Genomic DNA, 24,409 nt, shown 5'->3' on the forward strand with positions numbered 1-24,409 from the left:
AAAGCTGGGTTTTCACAGGCAGGGAAACATTGTTTAATATCAACATAGAGAAAAGAAACGTTTAGGTTTATGCACATGAATTTATTACGTTTTACATCTTATGCTTTTATTCAAATGATTGCAAAATGTGAAAGGTCTTCGATCCATTCAACAGTCAAAGAGGAAGTGATAACAGAGAATATATCCACTGATGCATTGTGTTCATTGAACTTTAAACTGAAAGTTATAAAAATGCTTAGAAACCATCAAATAACTGATTTGTGAAACAGCTGTTGTAATAGTTTTCAAAAAACAGCAACAACACATCTTTGTAGTCATTTGAGTCAACAACAAACATTTAATTTTCCTTAAAAAACATGAACTTCTTTAACTTCATGAACGTCCATGACACACGTTTGTGCTAAAACATTTGGCGCGATTCACACTCTGGTTTGCTTCATGTACTCATTGTGTTGGCATTTCTCCAAAACTCAGAAAACGTCATACTGTTGAATGTACAAACTGCTGAACGTTTTTTTAATAACACTACGGTGAACAAATTTTTTTTAAATTAATTTTAAAATCGCACTGTAAAATTACACATTTTTTACAAGCCTGTAAAAAACGAAGATACTGAAGAAAAAGAAGGAAACCCATTATGGCTCAAGAGTGCGTATGTGCAAAGCAACCATACTGTTCTCAACACGTATTCTTCATCAATTCATTCATTAAATAATTTCAGTTTTTAAAACAAGGCCAAACAGACAAGGAGAGTAAAAATGGTAAAATTATAACCTAGATGTCAGAATGTGTGACCGCAAGCAATGGCACAATTGCACCGAAGCACATCACAACACATCTGGCCGCTCACCATCTGATTTTACAGAGATGAAGAACTAAAGCTACTGTCCTCTGACAGCCTTGATACAGTATGTTTCTTGCTGGTGAGTCTATACAGAATATACTAAAACACTTTGACGTTTGTGCCCAGAGCTCCGTGCTTCATTATCCGTGAATCAGATCCATTAGTGAAGACTTACACTTCTGACCTTTAAGATCTCGAATGCAAGGTGCATATAAAGCGACACTGACAGTGAGATGAAGCATATTCAGACGAGAGTATACAGCATGTTTTTTCTCAGCGTTTCTTTTCAGTGTGGTAAAGTGAACAGTGGCAGGAATGTTGAATACAGTATGTGCCACCCTTTAGACTAAAGGTCACGGACAGGAGCTTTCAGTCAAGCCCTGTGTATTTAAACCATCTTTCACGAGGCTGCTAACAGAAGGATCACACACAAAGACAGTAATTCTGATTATCAGCGGTGCTGTGAAAAGTCTTCAGTATTGGCATATAAAAATCGTTTTTCCTCTCAACTCGCTTCATAATCTGCATTCAGCGTTCATTATGTCTGTATTGATACTGTGGATATCGAAAAATTTGTAACCGTGCTGCCCGAAACCACACAGAGGGGTCCAGGCTGACCGGGCACCCGTGCGTCACACAAACGAGGAGAAGCCCGTGACAGGAGTCCGTGAGCCAGGGGTGGGCTGGCCTGTGGGGGTGTAGACCCCGCCCACGCTGTGCTGCGTGACCACTGTCTGATAGTAAGACTCCGCGTCGCCGCTCGCGCAGTCCTCGTAGGAACAGGCCAGAGTCTGCTTGAGCCCCTTCTGCTGCCGCTTCCAGGAGTTGAAGTAGGAGGGGTCGCTCATGTAGTGATTCACGAACGAGTGTTTGATTGGCTCCTCTTCACATTCGCTGTCTGTCGCCTGACAATGAAAAAACACGTCAGGAAGACTTGAAATATGTGAGGGATAACATATAAGGTCCCCAAAAAGGTCATTAACCATGAATGAATAATCCCTGACAGTGTGATCAGGACCCCGACATCCCTGCTTACTAAATAATGTAGCGATGTGAAATATTTTTAAATTATTACGTGTAAAGAAAATGAGAAAGAGAGTGATTTATTTTTCATTATTAATTTATCAAAACATTTTGTCATAGAACTACAATCGAGCATTATTATGAACTGTATTAAAATTATGAAAGATAACAATATATATATATGAATATATAAAATTGTATATATTTATAAAATACAATATTACTAATTTAATCAGGAAATTTTGATAGTAATAAATTAATAGAATTATTTAACTGCATTATTATGAACAGTATTAAAATAAAGATAGATAACACTATAGATATGAATATATAAAATTGTATATATTTATCAAATACAATATTATTCTTTAACCAGGAAATTTTTATAGTAATAAATTAATAGAATTATGTAACTGCATTATTATGAACAGTATTAAAATCAAGATAAATAACACTATATATATATATATATATATATATATATATATATATATATGAATATATAAAATTGTATATATTTATAAAATACAATATTATTCATTTAATCAGGAAATTTTGATAGTAATAAATTAATAGAATTATGTAACAACATTATTATGAACAGTGTTTTTATAGTAATAAATGAATAGTATATATTATATACATTTTATAAATGCTATAAAAAACTGCTGTTGGTATTTTCCTAAATTTGCAGTCGGTGATATTCACAAGCACTAAAAATAGTATGAGCTCTTTACACTATGTCAACTAGAGAAGGAACACGTGGAGAGCACAACCAACCCATGGAAAATGTGTGTGTGTGTGTGTGCATTTATGTGTGGTAAAAGTTCACCTCAGACTCGGACATGTCAGCTGGTCTCTCTGTCAGTGCTGTGCTCTCTGTGGAAACCCCACCGTTGTAGTTGCTGCAGATGTCTTCATCAGAATAGCGTAGTCCAGCTGGATTGGGTCGAGGAGGTGATCTGCTCGAGGAGAGAGAGAGGAATGAGAACACAGGGCATGTGAGGATTTCTAGTAGTCATGGATATAATTTTATTTTTGGGGTTCTTTTGAAGTATAACATTTAGAGTATATATATAAGTAAACACGTTTTTTGGAGCTTACTTGTGGGAAACCAAGCATGATTTTTTATTCTGATGAAGACCAAACACGATTTTTGGTTTATAATCTTTCGGTCAGATAATTGTAAACCGTCGAAAATTTGTAAATCTGGCTGTAAAAAGGACTGAAGGTGTGCTGGTTAATATAGAGATGAAATAATGCACAGTGGAGAATGTACCACAAATGAACTGCAGCCTCCAGTATTGAGGTTTATTTATTTAAGTGTCCGTTTCTCCACAGGAATTATGCAAATCAGCTAACAGAGCTAATGCATCCACAAATTTACTGCCGAATGCAATTTGCATGCCACTAATCTAGCGCTCTGGTTCTGAATGTGAGGCTGTGAAGGAGACTGCTGTGACTGTTTAATGTGCCCAAAATACTTTTAAATATATAGTTGTCCATTTAGAGATAGTTCACTCCAAAATGAAATATTTTAAAAATATTAACTCCCCCTCACATTATTCCTAACCTGTATGACTTTTATCTACGGAACACAACAGGCGATATTTTGAATGATATTGGTAACCTAACAACGTTGAACCCCCTATGACGTCCACTGTATGAACATAAAACCACAGACACATTTCTGAAAAATATCTTCTTTTGTCTTCTCACAAAAGTAGACCACATTTCTCATTGTTCAGGTTCTGAACAATTTGACAGTGAATAAATGAGTAGTTTGTGAATTTCCCCAGAGAGTTTTTCTATAAACATGAGTATCATAAGTTATGTAACCTGGTTCCATTCTTCCTCAGGAAAACGCCCTTGACATGAATAGGCCTGCTGTTGAGCTCCAGAGCCGTGAATCCTCCATTGTCCAGTGTGACCGTCTCCTCCACCGTTGACACGGCTTTACCTACGGCAGTAAGCATATCATCATCCCAGCAAAAACATCACCTGACTTCAACTTGAATCTTTCTACTTGCAAGTGGGTGGATTTACTTTTCTAAATAAGCACGCAAGCATTTAGCATATGATGTTGCGAGAGGACGGATTGATGGTTTATTATAAGAAGATTGGAGAGGTTTGGTTTAGGTCACACCTGTTCCGCAGCTCTTGTACTTTCTGTTCTGGCCATGCAAGACGAGGCCGAAAACCACCAGCAGCAGCAGAATCAGACCGCACAGCGCCAACACCACCAGAAACCACCACTCCTCATAGAACGGCGTGTCAACTTGAGCTAAAAAACAAACAACTGGATTGTTACAGTGCACGTGATAGTGTGTCCTGGCTGTTTGCCAGGGTGTCCTTACGCGGCCACTTAAGAGTTCTGACTAGTTGTTTGGAGTTGTTAGGGTGTTCTAGATGATAACTTATGAAAATGAATGCGAAAAACCAGCCACGATGCATCATCTACATCTGCTGCCTCACCGGCCTAAGCAAGCAGCACCTCGGAACAGATGTTATTCCTTCAGACTGCGTATTCAGATCAGCAGTGAGGCATGTTTATCTGCACGTGTCCTGTCTGTTCATCTCTAGTGCTCTGGAGTCAGCGGAGGCTGCAGTCATATCTCTGATGGACCGCTCTGACAGAAATATTGAGCTGCAGTGACATCAAGTCTTACACAGATTGCAGCGCGCCTGCCGTATGAATATTTCAGTCTCACGACACGCGAGATGTTGATAACGCGCTTGGCTTTTCCTAAAGTGGTTTTAACCGCTTTAACTTTGATAATTCATTATATGAAATGACAGACATCTTAATTGTGAATCATTTACAAAGGTTTTATTCCCAAATTAGGATTTTGTCTATTAGATGTGGGTGTTATGTGTTTTGAATGCATGCCTCGTGACACCCGTTGACATCTGTGTGATATAATTATTACATCATGTAAAGCCTTTCAACCACATTATGATATAACCTCGGGTGTAACATTCAGAGATACACACGTCTTGACTATATATGTCCACAACATAAACCACTACTGCCTGGAGTACCTTATAAGGCTTTAGCTTTATAAACGACCTCACCTTCATCTCTGAACTCTCCTTAAACAATAAAAGACTGAAACCGGTTGTAATATCGCTGATAAGGATGCTGGCTGTTCAATAAGCACACATTTTGAACGTGGTTGCTTAACCGCAGGCAATCACATGAAAACAAGGTAATCTGTATTTGTTAATATTTATAATATCAAAGTCCAAAGAGTGGACACGCCTGTAGTGAAAACAAAATCATAAAGATCTCTTGAAAAACGTGAAGGTGAAAGCTAGTCAGCAAGAGATCAGATGAAGAACAGACCTCAACAACATCTCACACTTTGCTAAAATTTGCTCATCAAAGTGGGTATATGAATTCGGTTTGATGACGTACTTCTGCTAAACTCTTAGCAAGGCCAGGCTCTTCGCTTCAGGATGCATTTGGATTATGATCAACAGCGTGAGTCAAATTATTCAGACACTTAGCCATACGTAGACAACCACAAAGGAGAATTTGAATGTTTTCTTAACACTTGGTGAAAAATCCCCTTAGAAATGTAAATGCATTACAAATAAATGTTCTTCTTACTTAATATTTTACTTGAGAAGCAAAATGACTAGGTTGTGTTTCCTAAGAAATTAGCCAAATTGAGTTTAAACAAGAGACAACAATTGTCAATGGGGATAAGAAAAATGAACTTGAATCAAGTTTCTTTTTTATGTGATTCATTTAACTTTGTTTTTCTTAACACTAAGTCTACCTCAACTACACCAAGTATCCCTTATGTCTCCTGTACCATAAGAAGATATGGATCGTAAGGTTCACATGTGTATCACATAAAGCTTTCATCCAACCTAAGGAACATGAACGCTAGCTGATGTAATGCTCAAGATGACTCATCATAGTCAAGCTGAGGAAAGTGCAATTACCTGACATAGCACCAGAGGGCGCACTAGGCTCACCGTAGCCAAACTCATTGATCGCCAGGACTCTGAACTGGTAGCTGATGCCCTGTCTGAGGCGGTCCAGGTTCACAGAGTGAGAGGTGCTGGTGGGAGGCAGGTGCCGCACAAAGGTATCCCACAATCCCTCATCTGTGCAGAAGGTCACATTCAATGAAAATGTCACTTGGAAGCACTAAGATCATTACTGGGTCCCATTACACTTGCTTAGCAGATGCCGAAAGAAAGAACGCCCAGCAGCTTTTTCAATACCTAATATGAAGTGTTGTTCAATGGGAATATATTCATGATGACCGGAAAAGGCCATTTACTTTGATAATCAGTAAATGTTCAGAAAATTCACTTTTTATTCATGTAGATTTACTTAAACATAAACATCCTTTCACCATTTATTCATCCTCATGTCATTTCAAACCTGCGTGACTTTCTTTCTTCTGCAAAGCACAAAAGAAGATATTTTGAAGAATGTTAGTAACAAAACAACATTGGCCCCCATTACCTTTCATTCTATGGACACAAAACATTTCTCAAAATATCTTCTTTTGTGTTCCACAGATAAAAGAGTCATATAGAGGTTTTAAATGACCTGATGGTGAATTGGTTTGTACTTTATCAAAAACTTCACGTAAAATAACCTGCATTGTAAGAAACGTCATTGACAAGTCATGTGATGCAATTAAAACTCAATTCAAGACATACAAACTGCTTACGTGGAAGAAACGTCTGCCGTGATTGGTGTGTCTATTCGGATGACTATGGTTCAGTATTAAATTTATCATGAGAGGTTGAGCAAGGAAGCGTGACAGACACCCGCTCATCTCTGATATTATGTTGTGAGTGACACAATGACTTGTGTTTTACATACAATTATTTAAAAAATGAATCTGCGAAGTGTGCTGAAAATATTAATCTCGCATCTAGTTTGCCACAAGTTTCGACCATAACAATGAACCACCCCTCGAATCTCAAACTGAATACATAAAGCAAAAATCTTTGCAGATGTACCTGATGGACGTGCTTCGATGACATAGCCTATGACGTGACCTCCGCCTGTCTCTCCGGGTGTCCAATGGATATCGAGCATTGAGCCGGTCTTTGTGATTGACATTTCTACAGGTGATCCAGGAGATCCTATGCAGAGAGGAAAACACAAGGTCAGTTCTGAAGGATCCACTCTTGTTTTAAATCGAAAATCTGCACTATTGTGCAAAATTGATCCACGTAGGCTTCTTTTCACAGCCTAGATTTCCGATGCTCCCGGTGATGAATGTACAATGCGCGCTGTGCTCAGCAACCCAGATCTCCAGATTTCGCTGATGTTTGTGTATTTTTCAGGGCTGTGTAGTTCACCTTTGACAGGGCCGGCTGTAATGTTGGCTTCCGCTTCTGGCCCGTAGGCAATAGTCTTCGCCTGAACGCGGAAGCAGTAGGTGACACCCTTGGTAAGGTCTCGAACCTTCAGCCAGCGCTGCCAGCTGCCACGGATATCCACAGTTACTAGTTTAGTCACGCCTGATGGACACATAAACAAGATTAGTTTTCTCAAGCAACAAAAAAACCCACAACAGACTAAACACTTCAGCCAGACCTTGAATAGGAGCTGTGGGCTCATACACCACCCTGTAGCCCTCCACCACGCCGTTGGGCAACAGAGGGAATCCCCAGGACACATTGAGGGTGCTGCTGGTCACCTCAGAGAAACTGATGAAGCTGGGGGCACTGGGGGCTGCAAAGAAAAAAGAGGATTGGAAAAGAGCAAGAAATAAAGAGATACATTCTCGTCCTGTAGTAAATAATAAAATACAGACAGATACAGATCACTACATTACAGCTATGAGCCCCTTGAGGCCAATGAGAAGCGGTGTGCTGAAAATCACCTTAACCGTGGAAAAAACATCACTGTAGGGTTTCAAGTGGATGGTTTTATCATCTTTCTTTCCATCTTTTAAAACTGTCAGGCTCATTTCTGTTATCTGTAGTCAAGTGCTGGTTTATTTAAATAGTGATTACATTGAAAGAGATCTAAAAAAGCCCATAACTCCATGGCATGTGTTGATTTTACTTAAATTAAGGCTGCGATTAAATTGACTGTTTTTCATTTCAGAGAGTTGATTTTTTTGGACAGTAAGTTGAGTAGCGTGTGTGAAAATTCCGAAATCACCCTCTTGTCATTTAAACCTTGTATGACTTTCTTTCTTCTGAAGAACACAAAAGAAGATATTTTGAAGAAAACCATTGGTCCATCTTGACTTGCTTTGGTTGTTGGTCCATACAATAGAAGTAAATATGTACCAACGGTTTCCTTTACCAAAATTCATCAAAATATCTTCTTTTGTGTTTTGCAGAAGAAAGAAAGTCGTATGGGTTTAAAATGACAAGAGGGGGACAGAATTTTGGGGTGAACTGTCCCTAACAGGGCGACCAAGGAACATAGTAACTTTAAGTTCTTCCCAAATCGAAAACTTTTTCATATTTATTCACCCTAATGTCATTGTAAACCTGCATGACTTTCTTTCTTCTGCAGAACACATAAGAAGATATTCTGAAGAACATTGGGTAACCAAACAGCACTGACCCCCATTGACTTCCATTGTACAGACACAAAACCACCAACATTTTTCACAATATCTTCTTTTGTGGTCAACATAAAGAGGTTTTGAATGACATGAGGGTGAATAAACAATGACTTGTATTGTATTTTTGTGTGACTGTCCCTCTAACAACTGTATAATATAAATTCAACAAGATATGAGGTCACAGGTGCACATGAACAATCTGTTCTACAACAGCTTTCAATGTGACTCACATTGACAACATTTAAATGAAAACATCCAGTACAGACTCTTACGGCAAACTCTTAGCTGTCCGGCATGCAAATCCATCCTCTTACGCAAGTGGCTTCAGGAAATGTCAAAGAGAGGAAGAGGGGGAAGAGTTTCATCTGTTTGTACAAATGAGGTCACATCAAGACCATTTGAATAATTTTCAAATTGTTTTTTTGAAGTGACTCGTGGGTAAAGAGCCCTTCCCCGTCATTCCAGCGAGGTGTAGCCTGAGGTCAAATCGTTCCGCGCTTGTGCGTAATTCATTACGACAACATTTATAGACTAAATGATTTAATGCAGAACACATGAATGGCTAATGTGAATGATGCAACGGTGATATAACGCCCCATGCGCCAAAACTTGATCAAGTGTCAACCTGGTTTTCATGCATGGTGAAGAAGACAACGTGGAAGTGGACGTACTGCCCTTGGCGTGCCATCTGCGGTCAGATTTACGGTTTAGCCTTTAAAGGTATTTGCTGGTGTCAGAGGGTGGTGCTGTGATCACGTTTGAATGGGAATATAATGGCAGTGAATGATTTGTGCAGAAGCTTACCGGCTTGAAGAGTGCGCCCCCTCCTGGGCTCACTGAACGGACCGTCTCCAGCTGCGTTGAAGGCAGAGAGCTTCACCATGTAGTATGTGTAACTGGTCAGGTTCTTCAATCTCATGTTGGTTTCTGGTCGAAAGAGAATCTTAACTCTTTCTGTTTCGTTCTGATTGTCCATCTCCCAGTAAAGAATCTACGACAAAAAATACATCGATGAGACGTGAATGACATGACACGCAGATGAACATTATACAATGACTCCAGAAAGTATGAGGCATAAAATGACAAAATATTGTCATCTGTAAAGAAAAAGCTACACATCCACTTTTACAATTGCTCTTCACCAACTGGGCATGTTTCACTAAAGGTGCGACCACACTAGACTTCACCACATTAAATACGGACACGTTTCACTAAATGTGCGACCACACTTGTCTTCATGTCCTATTCACTTTCATTTACATGCATGTGAACGTGGGAGAGAAGAAATACAAGTTCATGTCATGTCTCCGTCTTTTGCTGCCCACCGAAGTTCAATGAACTTTGACTTGCAAAAACACTTGTGGTCAACTGTGGATTTAAATTTGACATATTGATCTCTAAGCTCGAGTGGGTAAAATAGTGCTAACCATTGCAGTGTTTTTAGTCATTTGGATACAAGCCCAGTGCACTAAGCTTAAAGGAATAGTCACACTTGCCCCGAAATATGAATTGTCTCATGTCATCCCAAAACTGACTTACTTTCTTCCGTAGAACACAAAAGAAGATCTTTTGAAGAATGCTTGTTACACCATTGACTTCAACTGGAATATTTCTTTACATTTCATTAATGTTCCACAGACGAAAAAGTCATAAAGAGGTTTTGAATGACACAAGGGGGAATTAAATGATGACAAAATTGCTATTCTTGGGAGAATTGATCCTTTAACATCTGACCACCAAAAGTATTGTCTTTATTTTGAGAAGATTTGCATTATTGCCAAATGTTTCGCTTAACTTTATGTGACTATATTCCTGTTTAACAAAACACTAAAGACTTTTCAGATTCAGATAAAGCAGTTAAATCCTGCGGTGTGCATGATCTCTCACAACTCGAGCATTCAATGAAACCAGCTGTAATCTTCGCATGAACATGAATCTGCCATTTTACCGCAATGGCTCCTGGACATTTTTATATCAACGCCATGTATATTTCAGCAGAAATTCACTTAACCCTAACACGCTGATCATTAATTCACAAGATGAACGGGCAGAACTTTTAAACATGCTGTCTAACACCATTATCCATTACGTTAAATCTGAGTAGAATTCTTGCAAAATAAAGACGTAACTAGCTAATCTTCTGCCTTAGAGAGCTTGAATTGATTGACAGCAGGAGCACAGGGAGGAGAGAGACAGAAAGAGAGAGTGGATAGTGAGAGTATAGAGGAGATCAGATGGGGGTGTTACCTTATATCCCTGAATAATGCCATTTTGGGTCTCGACGGGGGGCGGCTCCCACTGGACCTCCAGCTGGGTGGATGACAAGGTGTTGATCTGGATGTTCTGAGGGGCTACGGAGGGGGCTGACACAGAGCAGAGGAGATACTGTAAATACATCACACTCAATCCCTCCAGGTATCCACAACCTACAAAAAGACATCTACTGTGCCTTACAAATAAATACACAAAGACGATCAGAGACTCCAGCCTGTTGTGTCTGCCTTAAATGTCATTCGGATGAGGCACGGGAAATATGCCCTATCCGTCATAAATCACAGCTACATCCCCGGACAACAATAATCCAGAATGAAAAAAGAGAATTTAATAAAACCAAACGTGAAAGCGGAGATAGCGGTGGGAGCGAGACAGCTCGTCTATTTCTAGGCTTGAAAGTTGAGTTTAGGTGTAGTAAAGCTGGCTGAATCATTTATGAGCGGGGCTGAATTACGGCTGCGGGCAGCGGAGTTCAAGAGGGGCTGGCTCAAGAAGCACAACTGAGTGAGCTGTTAAAATACGATGACGAGCTCTGTGCCAAACTCTACTTGTCTACATAGGCAGCTGCCTCCAAAGGTGGGATGCTAACTCAAACGGAACCATGCAATTGAGGGATTTTAAATGCTCTACATCCGTACTGAAGAAATAAAACAGTTCAAACTGGTATAATGGTCTTCTACCCTGACCAGCATCCAAAACCCTCTAAAACCAACCAAACCGGACTGAGTAGGCAACAAATCACATAAAACCCAAATCTAGTTTGAGCTGCTTTTTTTCAGCAGGCCTATGCAAAAACACCATGTGCCTGAAAATTAATTAATTAATTTAATACATTAATTTTTTTTTCTTCATTTTTTACATTATATTTTAATTTGACTATTTTATTTACTGTAGTCTCTTTTGTGTAGTTTTGTCCGTCACAATAATGGGCTACAACCAAAATATAACGCTTGGCCTTTACACTGTGTCTACACTGAATGCATCCAGCATGGACAAAATTCCATTCCATTCCATTTTCTACCGCTTATCCGAACTACCTCGGGTTACGGGGAGCCTGCGCCTATCTCAGGAGTCATCGGGCATCAAGGCAGGATACACCCTGGATGGAGTGCCAACCCATCGCAGGGCACACACACTCACTCACGCACTCACGCCCTACGGACAATTTTTTCCATGGACAAAATAGAAAATTATAATGGGTTCTAACGCATTGTTAGAGCACAAGTTAATGTTGTGCTGTAAAGGCCAAAAATGTAACTTTATTATTAACAATATTAATTTAAATAAAACATTGGATTCCAGTATAAATAAATGTTGCTTTGCTAACAATACCAGTCCATTATTGATACTCACCACTATTAAAAGACAAACATAAGAATGTATTTAAGGTTTCCCTAACTTTGTCTACCATCTGGATAATTGTTTTTACTGAGCTTGTTGAAATGCATTCTGGGATTACTTTCTCAGTGTTGCATTCAAGCAATATTGCCTGTCTTCAAAGATACCTCTTTCTGGCCTACTTGTGAGTTCGCTGCCCACCTTCTGGAACAGCAGGAACTGATGCGCCCGATGCCTCCAAATGCCATCTGAGTAGGCAGCTCACCAAGTTTTCGAACAAAGTTACAATCTGCAGATATTGCACTTTAACTGTAGCATGTCCGCAGGGTGGCTATAAGGGCATCGCCGCTCCCTGCCTCCCTGTCCCCTGATCCCTCTCTGAGCATCTTCAGATGTTGCCGACCTGACGTTAATCAGCGGGAAATTCATTTGTTTGTTTGGCAGTCCCCCCTCCTGCTGCTGGGAGTAATCTCCACGCCTGGCCCCTTCTAATGATGCTGTTAATAACCTGATGTTGATAACCCTGCCTGCTTCACCAGCTGCTTGAGTTCCCTATGACAGATTCATGCTTACTGCTTCATTAAACCCCTTATGAGAGGAGGCCAAAAATTCAGCAAAGGGGTGAAAGATGTAAAAAAATCCCCACACCCTGTCCTGCCAACACTCCCACCGTGACTGCTTATATTAATCCTGTGCTGCCGGTGGAACAATCCTACAGATTACCATAAATAATCATGGCAGTGAAATGCAAAACTTTGCTGCAAGCGACGAGCTTTAACAACATCTTGTCTGTGCGGTGTCAACCGGTTACCACCACTGGAGTGGAATTAAACAGCCAAAACGACAGTTCGCATTTGTAGCAATTTGTCTGCGTTCGATACTTTTTAGCATATAGTTGAAATGCGGATATAATGCATCTATTTTCTTGCAGTGGGAGATTGTTTTTCCACTAAAGGCTCTTTCATTGATCATTTGAGATGCCCCACGTGAATATAGATTTGTTCCTGGCGGTGTCGGTGAGGAAGGCTCAAGCTTTGGTAGTGTACCTGATATAACAGTGCGACAATTATCCGTTTCCTGAGGAATTGCTGGGATGTCATATCCCGGGTTTCTCTGTTGGCAGCTCATTAGATGGAACGCTGGGCTCCTCAGCCAGACAGCTGGATATTACTCAGTCAATAAATATACAAGAAAAATGACTGTCTTTAGCAACAAGATAACTTGAGCTCAACTTGAAGAGCGCTACAGATTCAGCAGGACAAGCTGCTATGTCGGATGTCTGATTATAGACTGGACGAGAATGGAAAGTAAAGCCAGATTTCTCCATAAGAAATTTGCCTTTGAGCTCTCTGCTTATTCAGTCCTGTTCAATCTTTCATTTCTGCAGGCACTTCAGATCCGTGTGGTGCGCTTAGTGTATTTAAACACTTGATTCCTTTTTAAAAGAACGAAACCCAGACCCTTTCAAGTGGACTGAATGAAAAACAATATGGTGTGTGTGTGTGTCTCTGGCTCTAAAAGTGAGGGTCTTGTTTCAAGGTTCACTTTGGTTGTGGGTGGGTCTCAGTTCACTTTCTTTTGGCTTGACATATTATTTAATACATTTACATGATTTTTCCCTATTTTTTATGTAAAGAATATAAAAATAACAGGGCTGTCAAATCGAGTAATTGCAATGATTCGATCACAAAATATTTGTTTGTGTTTATATAATATACTGAATGTATGTGTGCCGTGTTCATATTTAAATGAATATATATATATTTTTAAATATAATGTATATCATGTATAAAAAAATATATATATGTTATACATTTTTCTTTAATAGAGCGCTTTCAAACGATTAATCACGATTTATTGCATACAGAATAAACGTTTGTGTTTAAATAAAAATGTAAAAAAACAATATTTAGGAAATATTTATATTAATAATTAAAATTATTATTATTATTACATTTAAATTATCATATTTTTCTTAAATATATACATGAATGCGTATGTGTTTATAATACAAATTAATATGCACAGTACACAGACATATATAATGTAAACATAAATGTTTTTTCTGGATGCGATAAATCACGAGACAGCATCAATATATACAGGTGTGTGTATTTATTAAACCACACATACATTATATTATATTAACAAAAACATAAATTAAGCAAAATACAATTTTGTACTATTTCACTGCTACTTTAAAGTGAAATAGTACAACTTGTATTTTGCTAAATTTAAACTCAAATTTTCCCATGAAATATTGCGGGGTTTATTGAAAATAGCTTGTCAGTGTGGGTCGCTCTCTTTTTAAAATTCACGTGTCCTCATCACATTCAGTTAGAATCTGAAAACGCACTTCCACCCTCTAGTCACTATCCATCTCAACTGACTCATTAGTTACAATTTGGACCTAAATGGACCTTGGAATAAATTGACCTTTATGTACACAGAAACAGAAAAGACGTCCTACCTTTGTGCAATAACCTGTAATACTTAAGAGTCATGTGAAATTTGACTAGTTTACTAGTTTATTGAACCACATCGTGGTCATGTAGCGTTTAGCGGGTCTCTGTTTCGGTCACTTAGGCGCCTCTGCCCTCTGTCCCTGCGTTCCCTCTTCATGCCATTCCACAAAGGGAACACGATTCATATCTGTCAGGTCATGTCGAGCCTTACTCCCTGAGGGATACTAGATAAAGCGTGCTGCTGTGTTGCTGGAAAGTATTACAGCACAAGCCTTAAGGATCGCAAAAGGAACATCGATCGACAGTGGTCAACATCTGTGAGGATGGAGGACGAAGGATCTGCTCTTTCATTAAAACAGTCCTCTGTTGGGAAAGCATGCTGCTTTGGATTTGACAGAAGTCGGCTCAATATTTCAAAACCCATCCAGCTTAACAACAGTGAGATGTGCACTTTTAGAAAAACGAGATGCACTATACCGCGTTTAACATCAGACCGTAAAAGTAATATAAATGAAAACTTATGGTTAAATTTTGGCATGATCTGCATGATTATTTTGTAAATTTGTCATGAAATTTGTCATAATTTTACACCAAAGACAAAAATGCTTACCTGCTTCCCCGACAAACACCTCTACCGGAGAACTCGGAGGACTTTCGCCGATGACGTTGTAGGCAGTGATCACGATTTCATAGCGCCTGTATTTCTGCAGCTCTAATGAGAATCCAAAATTACAAAAGAAGGTCTGTAAGGGCACTTGAAAGATTTATGTTGGCTTTGAGACAGCAGAACACAAGAAAGAGAACTGATTTGGGTGGAAACTGAAACATCTCTCAGATCACCACCTGCTGTTCCGTACAGTTTGGTTATGACGGTGGACATCTACGACAACACTATTTACGAGCTCTTTCAAAAGGGTTATTGACATGATCTTTGGGTGAACATTGGAGCAAATATCTTTGGATTCATATGATGTGCAAAAAGATTCATCTCAGGGCCAGAATGTTCCTGTTCGTAAATGAAAGACAGCTAAATAATACTCACGTGTTAGCTCGAATACGGTTAATGAAGGATTGCTGACGGTCTTCACAGTGCTTTTGGCTGTGAAGGGAAAAGGAGAACACGGAACCATTACTAGAGAGGCAGCAGAGATGGAAATGCACAAATCAAAGGGATATTTCATCATGGCAGTAAATCTTTGGTATTCAAAGGTGCTCATCGCACACTTCTTCAAGTGATTGATGAAATTCCACAATGCTCATCTCAGCTTTGGCTCGCACCCGAATCAAACCCCCAAAGAAACCAAAGTGAGTCAGTGATTGATGATTTAAAAGTCAATACAGAATGCTATATAACAAGCTGTGGTGCATTACGGACATAATAATAGTTTTTAAACATATATTACTACTGCGTCAATTGGGAAAACTTATTTCAATTGCAAAAAAAACCTGAACTCAAACACAGTGCACTGATGTTACAAACATAACATGATGGTTTCTTTATGAAACATTATTTTAGAATAATTTAATTTAACACTTTGTAGCCTGACAACACACTATGAAAACGTGGTAGGTATTTAAAAAAATATTGTCGTTTTCGGCAGTTGACAAATACATTTATTATTTAAATTGGAGTAATTAAGTTAGTTAGTTTGTCCATATACTGCATTCATACAATTTTGTCTATTTTACTTTGACTAAAAAGGCACATAATAGGATTTATAAAACAACTAGTTTTAGTAGATATATATAACTAGATGCCTCATTCAAGCACTCCAGATACGTAGACGTGTCCGCCATCTTGGAACGGTTCACTGACGTCACTTACAGTTTGGTAAAATGCCACAACACTGGCTGTGAAAATCAGGGATTTAAATTAAAGAAACAGTAAATAGTTTTGGTGGTACGGGTGGTAGTCGAAGGCGGGGGACTCGACAACCCGATCCCTGAACGCAGAATCTAGCTCTAGGGACATGGAACGTCACCTCTCTGACAGGGAAGGAGCTGGAGATTGAGAGCTGTGGGTCATGACCGAAAGGACAAGATCCCGGATACAGGCGGCGAAATGAGCTTTCTCCGCAGGGTGGCTGGGCTATCCCTTAGAGATAGGGTGAGAAGCTCGGTCACTCGGGAGGAGCTCAGAATAGATCCGCTGCTCCTCCACATAGAGAGGGGCCAGCTGAGGTGGCTCGGGCATCTTTTCCGGATGCCCCCTGGACGCCTTCCCGAGAAGGTGTTCCGGGCATGTCCCACCGGGAGAAGACCCCGGGGAAGACCTAGGACACGCTGGAGGGACTATGTCTCCCGGCTGGCCTGGGAACGCCTCGATGTCCCCCCGGAAGAGCTGGAGGAAGTGTCTAGGGAGAGGGAGGTCTGGGCATCCCTGTTTAGACTGCTGCCCCCGCGACCCGGCCCCGGATAAGCGGAAGAAAATGGATGGATGGATGGAGTAAATAGTTTTCATAATCATACAAGCGTAAAACTATATTTGCAAACACACTTGCTTTTGAGTGTTCACAGACCGGCTTGACAGGGTGGACAGATCTGAGCAAACAATCTGACATCATGAGTTTAATATCCCTAGACCAAATAACAGAACATTCACAAATAAAATCATCTGAAGATTGACAGCTAAATAACAAAATAACTCCACTTTCAACAAATAAATATTCCCCAACTCTACAGAAAAAACGCAGACTTGGCAACACAGAACGGCTTGCACCTTACCAATATGACGGACGACCTACATATAGGGGCATAAAAAATATGGTGGCCCTGAACCGCAAAGTGAAAAAAAATCATTGTAGAGAGAAAAAAAACAGTATCCAAGAGCCTAAGTCTGAATACTTTTTTTCGCTCTTCAAAACATTTTTCCTCCAAGATAAACGCAAGTGAGAAAAAATAATGTCTGGGCAGTCATGGCCTAATGGATAGAGAGTTGGCCTCATGACCAGGATTTTGCCGGATCGATTCTCAGGGTTGGCTGGAAACAACTAAGATACCCTTAAGCAAGCGGGGTTCACACATCGGCTGAGACTCGCATCACTTTCTCACTGGTGGTCTGCCACTGGCCTCCTGAACTTAGGCTATGTTAGCTGGGGCTGAGCAAATGCAACGTTGCGCTTGTATAGATTCATATACAACTTAAACCAACTCCAGTAAATGTAGGATAAAGTCCTCTGAACGTCATATAACCTTATTACGTCTTGATTCACATAATTGTTTTATTCAGAGCTAAAGTGGTCAAGCATTAGATTTCATGCATACTGATAGTGATACCTGGTGGCCCATTGGTTCACTTTGAAAAAAGTTTTGAAGAGGCTAAAAATGATTTGAAGAGCGAAGGAGAGAGAGTCTTCAGACTCAGGAAGGATCCAGGACACTGTTTAAATTTTTCTCCCCACAATAAATTGTTTTCACCTTGTAGAAACAGCTGCGAATGCGGCATCTAGTTATTTATATCTATGGTTCTGCAGATCACTCATATTTTTCATTAAAGTCTATTTTTTGTAAATGTGCTACATATTTGGAATAAATGTCTTATAAAAGCAATAAACCAAGATTTACAGTGATAAAAGTTATAAAGTTTTAAAGTTAATCTAAGATTCACTTTGAGTCTAATAAGCTTTTGTTAATCAATGTTATAAAATCACTGTAAACATGGCTTCTTGGCACTTACTTATTTATTTGATCAAGTAAAATATTTTTATAAACAGGAGGACATACTTCTAATTTATCAACAATGTAAAAAATGATCAGAATGAAATACATGTGAACGCAATTCTTGTTAAACCTGAGCTCTTGAAATAAGTGTTAAGGATTATTTATCACATGTAGTGTGTAGTTAAGGATTTGCCGCATTTTGACAGGCACAAAACGTAGTGTTGTCATGATGCATATTTTGTGTTCTATTTTCGGTGAAGAAATAAAAAACCTTTAGCCAACAACCTATTTTCTTCCTCATTATTCCTGTAGATAACTACTGTATAAGGCAACCGAAATTGACATGACTTCTACACATCAGGCCTAGAAAGTGACAAAGCCCTTGTTAGCTTCTGGAGTGCCTGCTAACTTTTCAATGTAAGCTGTTAAGCCTGAACAAATAGAAGATAGCTTGAGTAATTTCACTTGGCATTTAGGATGATTTCAGTAGGTTGGCACATTCGGCACTTAGAAGACCTCAGATTTTAACATGTAAGTTGAGGCTTGAGGGGAGAGAGAGAGAGATATTGCACTCCTGCTCTGACCGGTGCTGAACATAGAGAAAGAAATTAAATATGCCTGTGTGCTCGGCTGCTCTGGGCTTGTGCATTTAAATGCTGTCAACACTGCTGAGCCCAATTTGTCAAAGGAGATTTAGCAGCGGAAAAAAAGCCCGGCGGCGCGCTTGCTGCCGAACGCTTGAGCTCAAACCCATGATGCCACACCTCACACAGACCGAGCGCGTAATGAGTTCACCTCCGCTCAGTCATCCGTCCAGAATTTATTCTCGGGAAGGATGAGCAGAGGCGGCGTTAGCATTCAAACCTAACCGCACCTTACACCACGATGGATTTAGTAATTCATTTCAGTAATTTGAGTCCAACCGGAGAAGCGGCCAATTACAGTATCCATCTCTCCTGCGGCACATGTCAGAAATTCCGAGCTTACAAGCTTAAGGAATTCCATGAGAAAGATATTTTCTCCGATCCGGGGTGGGTTGAGAATGCGTGTTATAAATCATACTCTTGGGTTCAAGAGCTACCTGTCAGTTCGGTGCGAAGCAAGGAGCTGTTGACGGCCCTCTTTGACTCCTGTGGAGCGGTGTCGTACTGGAGTTCGCGGTAGTAGATCCGATAGCCCACCAGAACTCCATTCACACTCTCTTCTTTGGGCGGCTGCAAAGAGAAAGATTAAATTAAAGGTCACATTCCACTGGCTGGTTTCACAGTCCTCATTATAAAAACTCTGATAAAAGACGGCCCCAGCCATAACTGACAGCGGGCAGTGACTGATCGTGTCTGTGCGCGACGCTAGCTGTGAAACGGATAAGATAAATAAAAGATGAGGATTTAATTTCAGAGCCATTCAGTCGGCGGGTAATTAACAAAGCCGGGAGTAATCAACTCTTCCTACGGTTGCGCTGATACAGAACAGTGCCGAGAAGATCCGGGACTCATAGGTCAGTGAATAAAGGTTTCAGCTACTAATTAATATCCCGTCAGATTGCGGGATCGCCGTCGTGCGCGGGTATTAATTATCCCGGGGCCCTTTGCGAGCTCTGTAAATGTGCGGGTATCAATACAGCGTGTCATTAATTTATGCACACCTGCATCAGGAATACTAAGCGACGCGTGGCAGCCTGCTCAGAGGAAAACGAGACTGCCTACCGACAAACATCAAATCATTAAACAGAACAGGGCTGTAATTTAATTGGTGATCGCTTGCAACATGCATGCATTCTTCTCAGGCTGGAGCCGCTTTGTTATCTGCCCGTCAGATGGATGTAATGGGGGTCAGAAGTTCAGTTTGGTCGGAGAAGAGCTGCATTATACCGTACCTGCCACTGCACCAGCACGGATGTTGTCGTGGAGGGTTTCACAGCTTGAATCACCGGTGCCTCGTCAGGAACTGCAGTCACACAGAAAACAACATTTAACACATGAATATGTTCACGTAAGATGCAATGGAAATTCTCTTTACACTGCATAAACAGTTTCTTTAAGGTACAGTTTGTAGAAATCGCTGCTAGAGGGCGCACGATCAAAACAACAAAACAATCGCGTGTGATGGGATAAGTTGTCTTCAACTCCGCTGCTGATGGGGCCGCTGATACATCATTCAGACGGGAACGAGAAATCATGTTAACGGAAGAGGTAAAGTAATAAAGTTTGATGCATTTTGCGTTTGATGAAATCATTTTGTTTCATTATAATGAATTAGACGTGAGTAATGTAAGGTTTAAAACTAATTTGTTAGTCATAGATGTTACTGTAATTGTCCAATTCGATGGTGTGATAAAACTGCGCAGTTTTAAGTGTTCAAATCAACCATAGTAAAAGTTATTTTGAACGTACCCACATCATTTGCCACAGTGCTAGACGGACTGACAGCTCTCACTAAATCCTTGTTGTTGAAAAAACATGTTTTTTCGTCAATTTTAACAATCAAAGGTAGTTTATATGGTTAGACTTAGGTTAGGGTGTGGGTTAGGGTAAAGGTTTCGTAAGACTTCAAACACCAAAGATTTAGTCAAAACCAACGAGCCACGCCCACGGATCTGACTCGAAACACCAAGGATTTAGTGAGAGCCACGAACCAACGGTACAAACTATTTCCGAATCTGTCTACAACAGTGTCATGCGGTTGCTACATCAGTAAATGCGGTAAGAAAGGGTAACGTGGATATGACGCCATTGACAGGCGACTAAACGGCCCCGGTCCACTGTTTAGCATTTAAAAGCAGTTAGAAACATTTGAGATATTGTAAGTACTATATATACAACATTAGTGTAGTAGAGTAGGCGGGGTGAGACCGTGGTTCGAGTCCGGTGAGTAATTGTGAATTAGTGCCAGCTGTGCGCACACCGGGCTCGAATCACGGTCTCACCCCGCCTACTCTACTATAATTAGCCTAGTGGTTTTTGGATAATTTACAGCAAAATTCTTACAAACTCTACTTTTAAAGGTGCAGCGTGTTGTGTGGTTCAACTCAGATTATCAAACTGACATCAACATCTTTGATGGGTGGGACAAACATGCACAGTACCATCACCCCAACGACAAGCTGATGTCGGGTTTGTGTATTCTGAGAACTCGTACAGTTTTGTACCTCAATAAAACCTTTTTAATGTTTTAAATAGTAGGGCACTTGAGTGGAATGTTTCTCTTGACCTTACAAACGTGATCTTAAGGTGTCCGCTTAAATTTAAATTCTGCGAACATTAGTTTTCAGTACAAATCGTACTTTTATTTCATAAAAGTGTGTCAGAAATGGATGTCTTGGACTGAATAATGAAAAAGCAGTTAATAAGAGCCCATCATTACTGAGCCCCGTATGAGACGTCGTGGTGGAAAATTTATGAGAATCAAGAAAATAATGTTCAAAGCTTTTGCGTTCCCTCGCAAAACTTTTGCATTCACCCGAGAAACACTGTGGTCTCTCGCAAACATATGAACGCAATTCTCATGAACTATTCTTGGGGGAACGCAAATATTTAAGTGAGAGAACGCTAAATATTCTTGGGGGCAACAGAAATGTTTTGTGAGGGAACGCAAAATATTCTCACAGGAACACAAAAGTTTTGGGAGGGAACACAAAATATACTTTTGGGAACACAAAGTTTTGTTAGGGAAAACAAAATATTCTTGGGAAACCAAAAGTTTTTGCGAGGGAACATAAAATATTCTCTGGGAAAACAAATGATTTGTAAGGGAAGACAAAAGTTTTAAATTAAAACCAATAAATTAAAGAACTGTTTTCCGCAGTGCCGAGTTAGTTCACCGAGTTCACCTTCCAAGTGAAAGGTGACGATAAGAGCATAGCTCTTCTATGGCCTTCAAATCAATAGCGTATCAACCAAAGCAAATAGGGTGCAACAGGCTCATCTTTACTCACCATCTTGTAAAGTCGTAATTGCATCCGTCTCTTGGCTGTACTTGCTGTCTCCAACATCATTAGTTGCCATCATTCTCAGCTTGTATGAAGTGAAGGGTTTCAGCCTATGGGATTGCACAGATCGTGAGCTCTCTCATATCGGACAAAGATCTTTCCCATCACAAATGATGTGGCTCAGCAGTGCATGTATGAGCTAGTATCTATAAATGTCAGGGACACAATCCATTGAAGCCCAAGGGCACGAGCTGGCAATTACCAATTTTATCTTAAAGCACTCGAGGCAGAGAGGTGAGGACGGAAATAAGATACAACACTCTTCACGTCGGGGAGATCGCATAAAGACATTAGAGGAGCATATGGCACTTCATAAAAACAGAAACGTGATATTGAAAAGAACGACTGGGATGTCGGTAGAATATTACTGCTTGTGTTTATATTTATGCATTTTGGAAGATGCTGTTATCCAAGGTTACAGTGCATTGGGGATATACATGTGTCGAAATCAAACCCTTGACCTTCCAGTTGCAAGCATCATGGAGTCTTGAAAACCCCCCAAAAATTTCAGAATACAGGAAATAATAGGAAAAATGTCTGTTTTTAATTTCTAATTTTCCATTTACCCAAAACAGAGCCAATTGAGCTCATTAACTAACCAAATGTGTCATTTTAGACTCATAACCGATTTCGGTGAAATTATATGACTTTCAAAGAGGAAGCTTTTACTATTTGCCATTGCCTAGTTAAAGGGAATATTTTTCCCAGGGTGCCCCTCTCCTAAAAGCCTCCAGCTGGTAAGGACACAAATCGGTCCTTGAATAATCCATTTAGCAACAATCTTGCCGTTTAAAAAAGCACTCAAAAGCTGACGGCTGAGAGAGTTTTCAACTGAGAACAGAGACTCATCATAATCAAGATGAGATAGCCCTCCCAATGCATATAAAATATCATTCCGCCACCCATATAATCATGGTTGCGGCTCAGACATAACTCATATGCAAAAAGGCGGCGCTCCGGTAGCCCAGTGGAACCGATTGTTTCTCGCTCGCTCAAATTGGATTGAGTATCATAAATTGCGGCGGAGTAAAAAGACTCCTACGAGTTTAATAACACTCCCTCCCATCCAGCCCTTACGGAGCAGCCTTTATGAGCTCGGCAGGGGAGGCCGACACCCGGCGAGTGAAATCAACTCGGTGATGGTCATTCAGGGCGGTCCCAGTGTAAGAACACCAGTGATGCTGTTTGTGAACACATGCTTACCTGTCCACCTCCCAGGACGTATTATTGTGGCTTATAGCAGAAGAATGAGTGGTCCAGTCTCCGTCAGGCAACTCCTGCGTCTGCAGGGTGAAGTAACGCACGGGAGACGAGCCGTCTCCTCCGGGAACCCAACTGAGGCGTAGTTTGCGGGACTGCACCTGTTCCTGGGATACTCGCAGGCGCTGTGGAGGCTGAGGTCGCTCTGATGGAGAGAGAGAGAGAGAGAGAGAGAGAGGTGTGATGGGTGAGTGCAAGGGTCGAGCAAGTCTGCTGAGTGTTCTTAATCACAGCGCAGGGTTGTTCTACTCATGTGTGCATCTGTCAGCAGCTCTCGCCCTGGCCTTTCCACACCTGCCCACCTGCGTGACACACGACTGCATAACCGATCGATTTGAATGGGCGAAATCGTTACAGACAGGCATAATTGTTTATTTAAAGGTGTGCGGCATCGATCGTCATTAAAGATGCAGATCATGCGCGACGAGAGGTATTTAAAGCAGTGACTGTAGCGGTCTCGTCCGAGCAGGTTTTCTAAAGGGTCGATCTATGGGTCAGAGGTTGATATGTAATCACATTTCATCTTTAACCTGAACCTCTGTATAATTTATTCAGGTATTGCACGAGTAGCAGGTGAGATGATGAATATCAATTCAGTATTTTTTAAAGTCTCTCTTGTATAGACTGAATGGATCATGTATGAATGTGTTTACAACAATTATGCGACGTTTCCGAGAATTTCAAATGAGGAAAACGGCAGAGCTGATTTGATTTTGATAAAAAAGTCTTTAGAAAAACATGCACGTTTTTTTCATGTACATGAATAATTTCACCTTGATATTCCAGAAATCAGGACATGTTTTTAAACCAACGCCATTTGTAAGGTTTTCTTGGAAGCCACATTTCTGTTGACCAATCCTCTTATGTTAAAGGAAAAAATAAAAATTCTGTCTTCATTTACTCACCCTGGAGTTGTTTTCACACCTGTATAAATTCCTTGTTCCGATGAACACAGAGAAAGATATTTGGAAGAATGTTTATAACCAAGCAGTTC

At 40.3% G+C, this 24,409-nt stretch overlaps 1 protein-coding gene across 1 annotated transcript in view; it reads right to left on the bottom strand.

Annotated features, from left to right (window-relative positions):
• Nucleotides 1–60: 60 nt before the first annotated feature.
• sdk1a (sidekick cell adhesion molecule 1a) overlaps nucleotides 61–24,409 on the bottom strand; it is a 261,987-nt gene continuing 237,638 nt past the window's right edge. Inside the window, 16 exon segments of the mRNA XM_056752481.1 lie at nucleotides 61–1,749; nucleotides 2,700–2,829; nucleotides 3,707–3,827; nucleotides 4,014–4,151; nucleotides 5,822–5,986; nucleotides 6,860–6,985; nucleotides 7,205–7,366; nucleotides 7,443–7,580; nucleotides 9,235–9,421; nucleotides 10,678–10,793; nucleotides 15,118–15,219; nucleotides 15,550–15,606; nucleotides 19,249–19,381; nucleotides 20,044–20,114; nucleotides 22,102–22,205; nucleotides 23,359–23,560. Of these exon segments, the coding sequence (XP_056608459.1) occupies nucleotides 1,477–1,749; nucleotides 2,700–2,829; nucleotides 3,707–3,827; nucleotides 4,014–4,151; nucleotides 5,822–5,986; nucleotides 6,860–6,985; nucleotides 7,205–7,366; nucleotides 7,443–7,580; nucleotides 9,235–9,421; nucleotides 10,678–10,793; nucleotides 15,118–15,219; nucleotides 15,550–15,606; nucleotides 19,249–19,381; nucleotides 20,044–20,114; nucleotides 22,102–22,205; nucleotides 23,359–23,560 (2,225 nt within the window). The 3' untranslated portion in view covers nucleotides 61–1,476.

This window comes from Triplophysa dalaica, chromosome 7 (genome assembly GCF_015846415.1).
Source record: "Triplophysa dalaica isolate WHDGS20190420 chromosome 7, ASM1584641v1, whole genome shotgun sequence".
Taxonomy (NCBI): domain Eukaryota; kingdom Metazoa; phylum Chordata; class Actinopteri; order Cypriniformes; family Nemacheilidae; genus Triplophysa; species Triplophysa dalaica.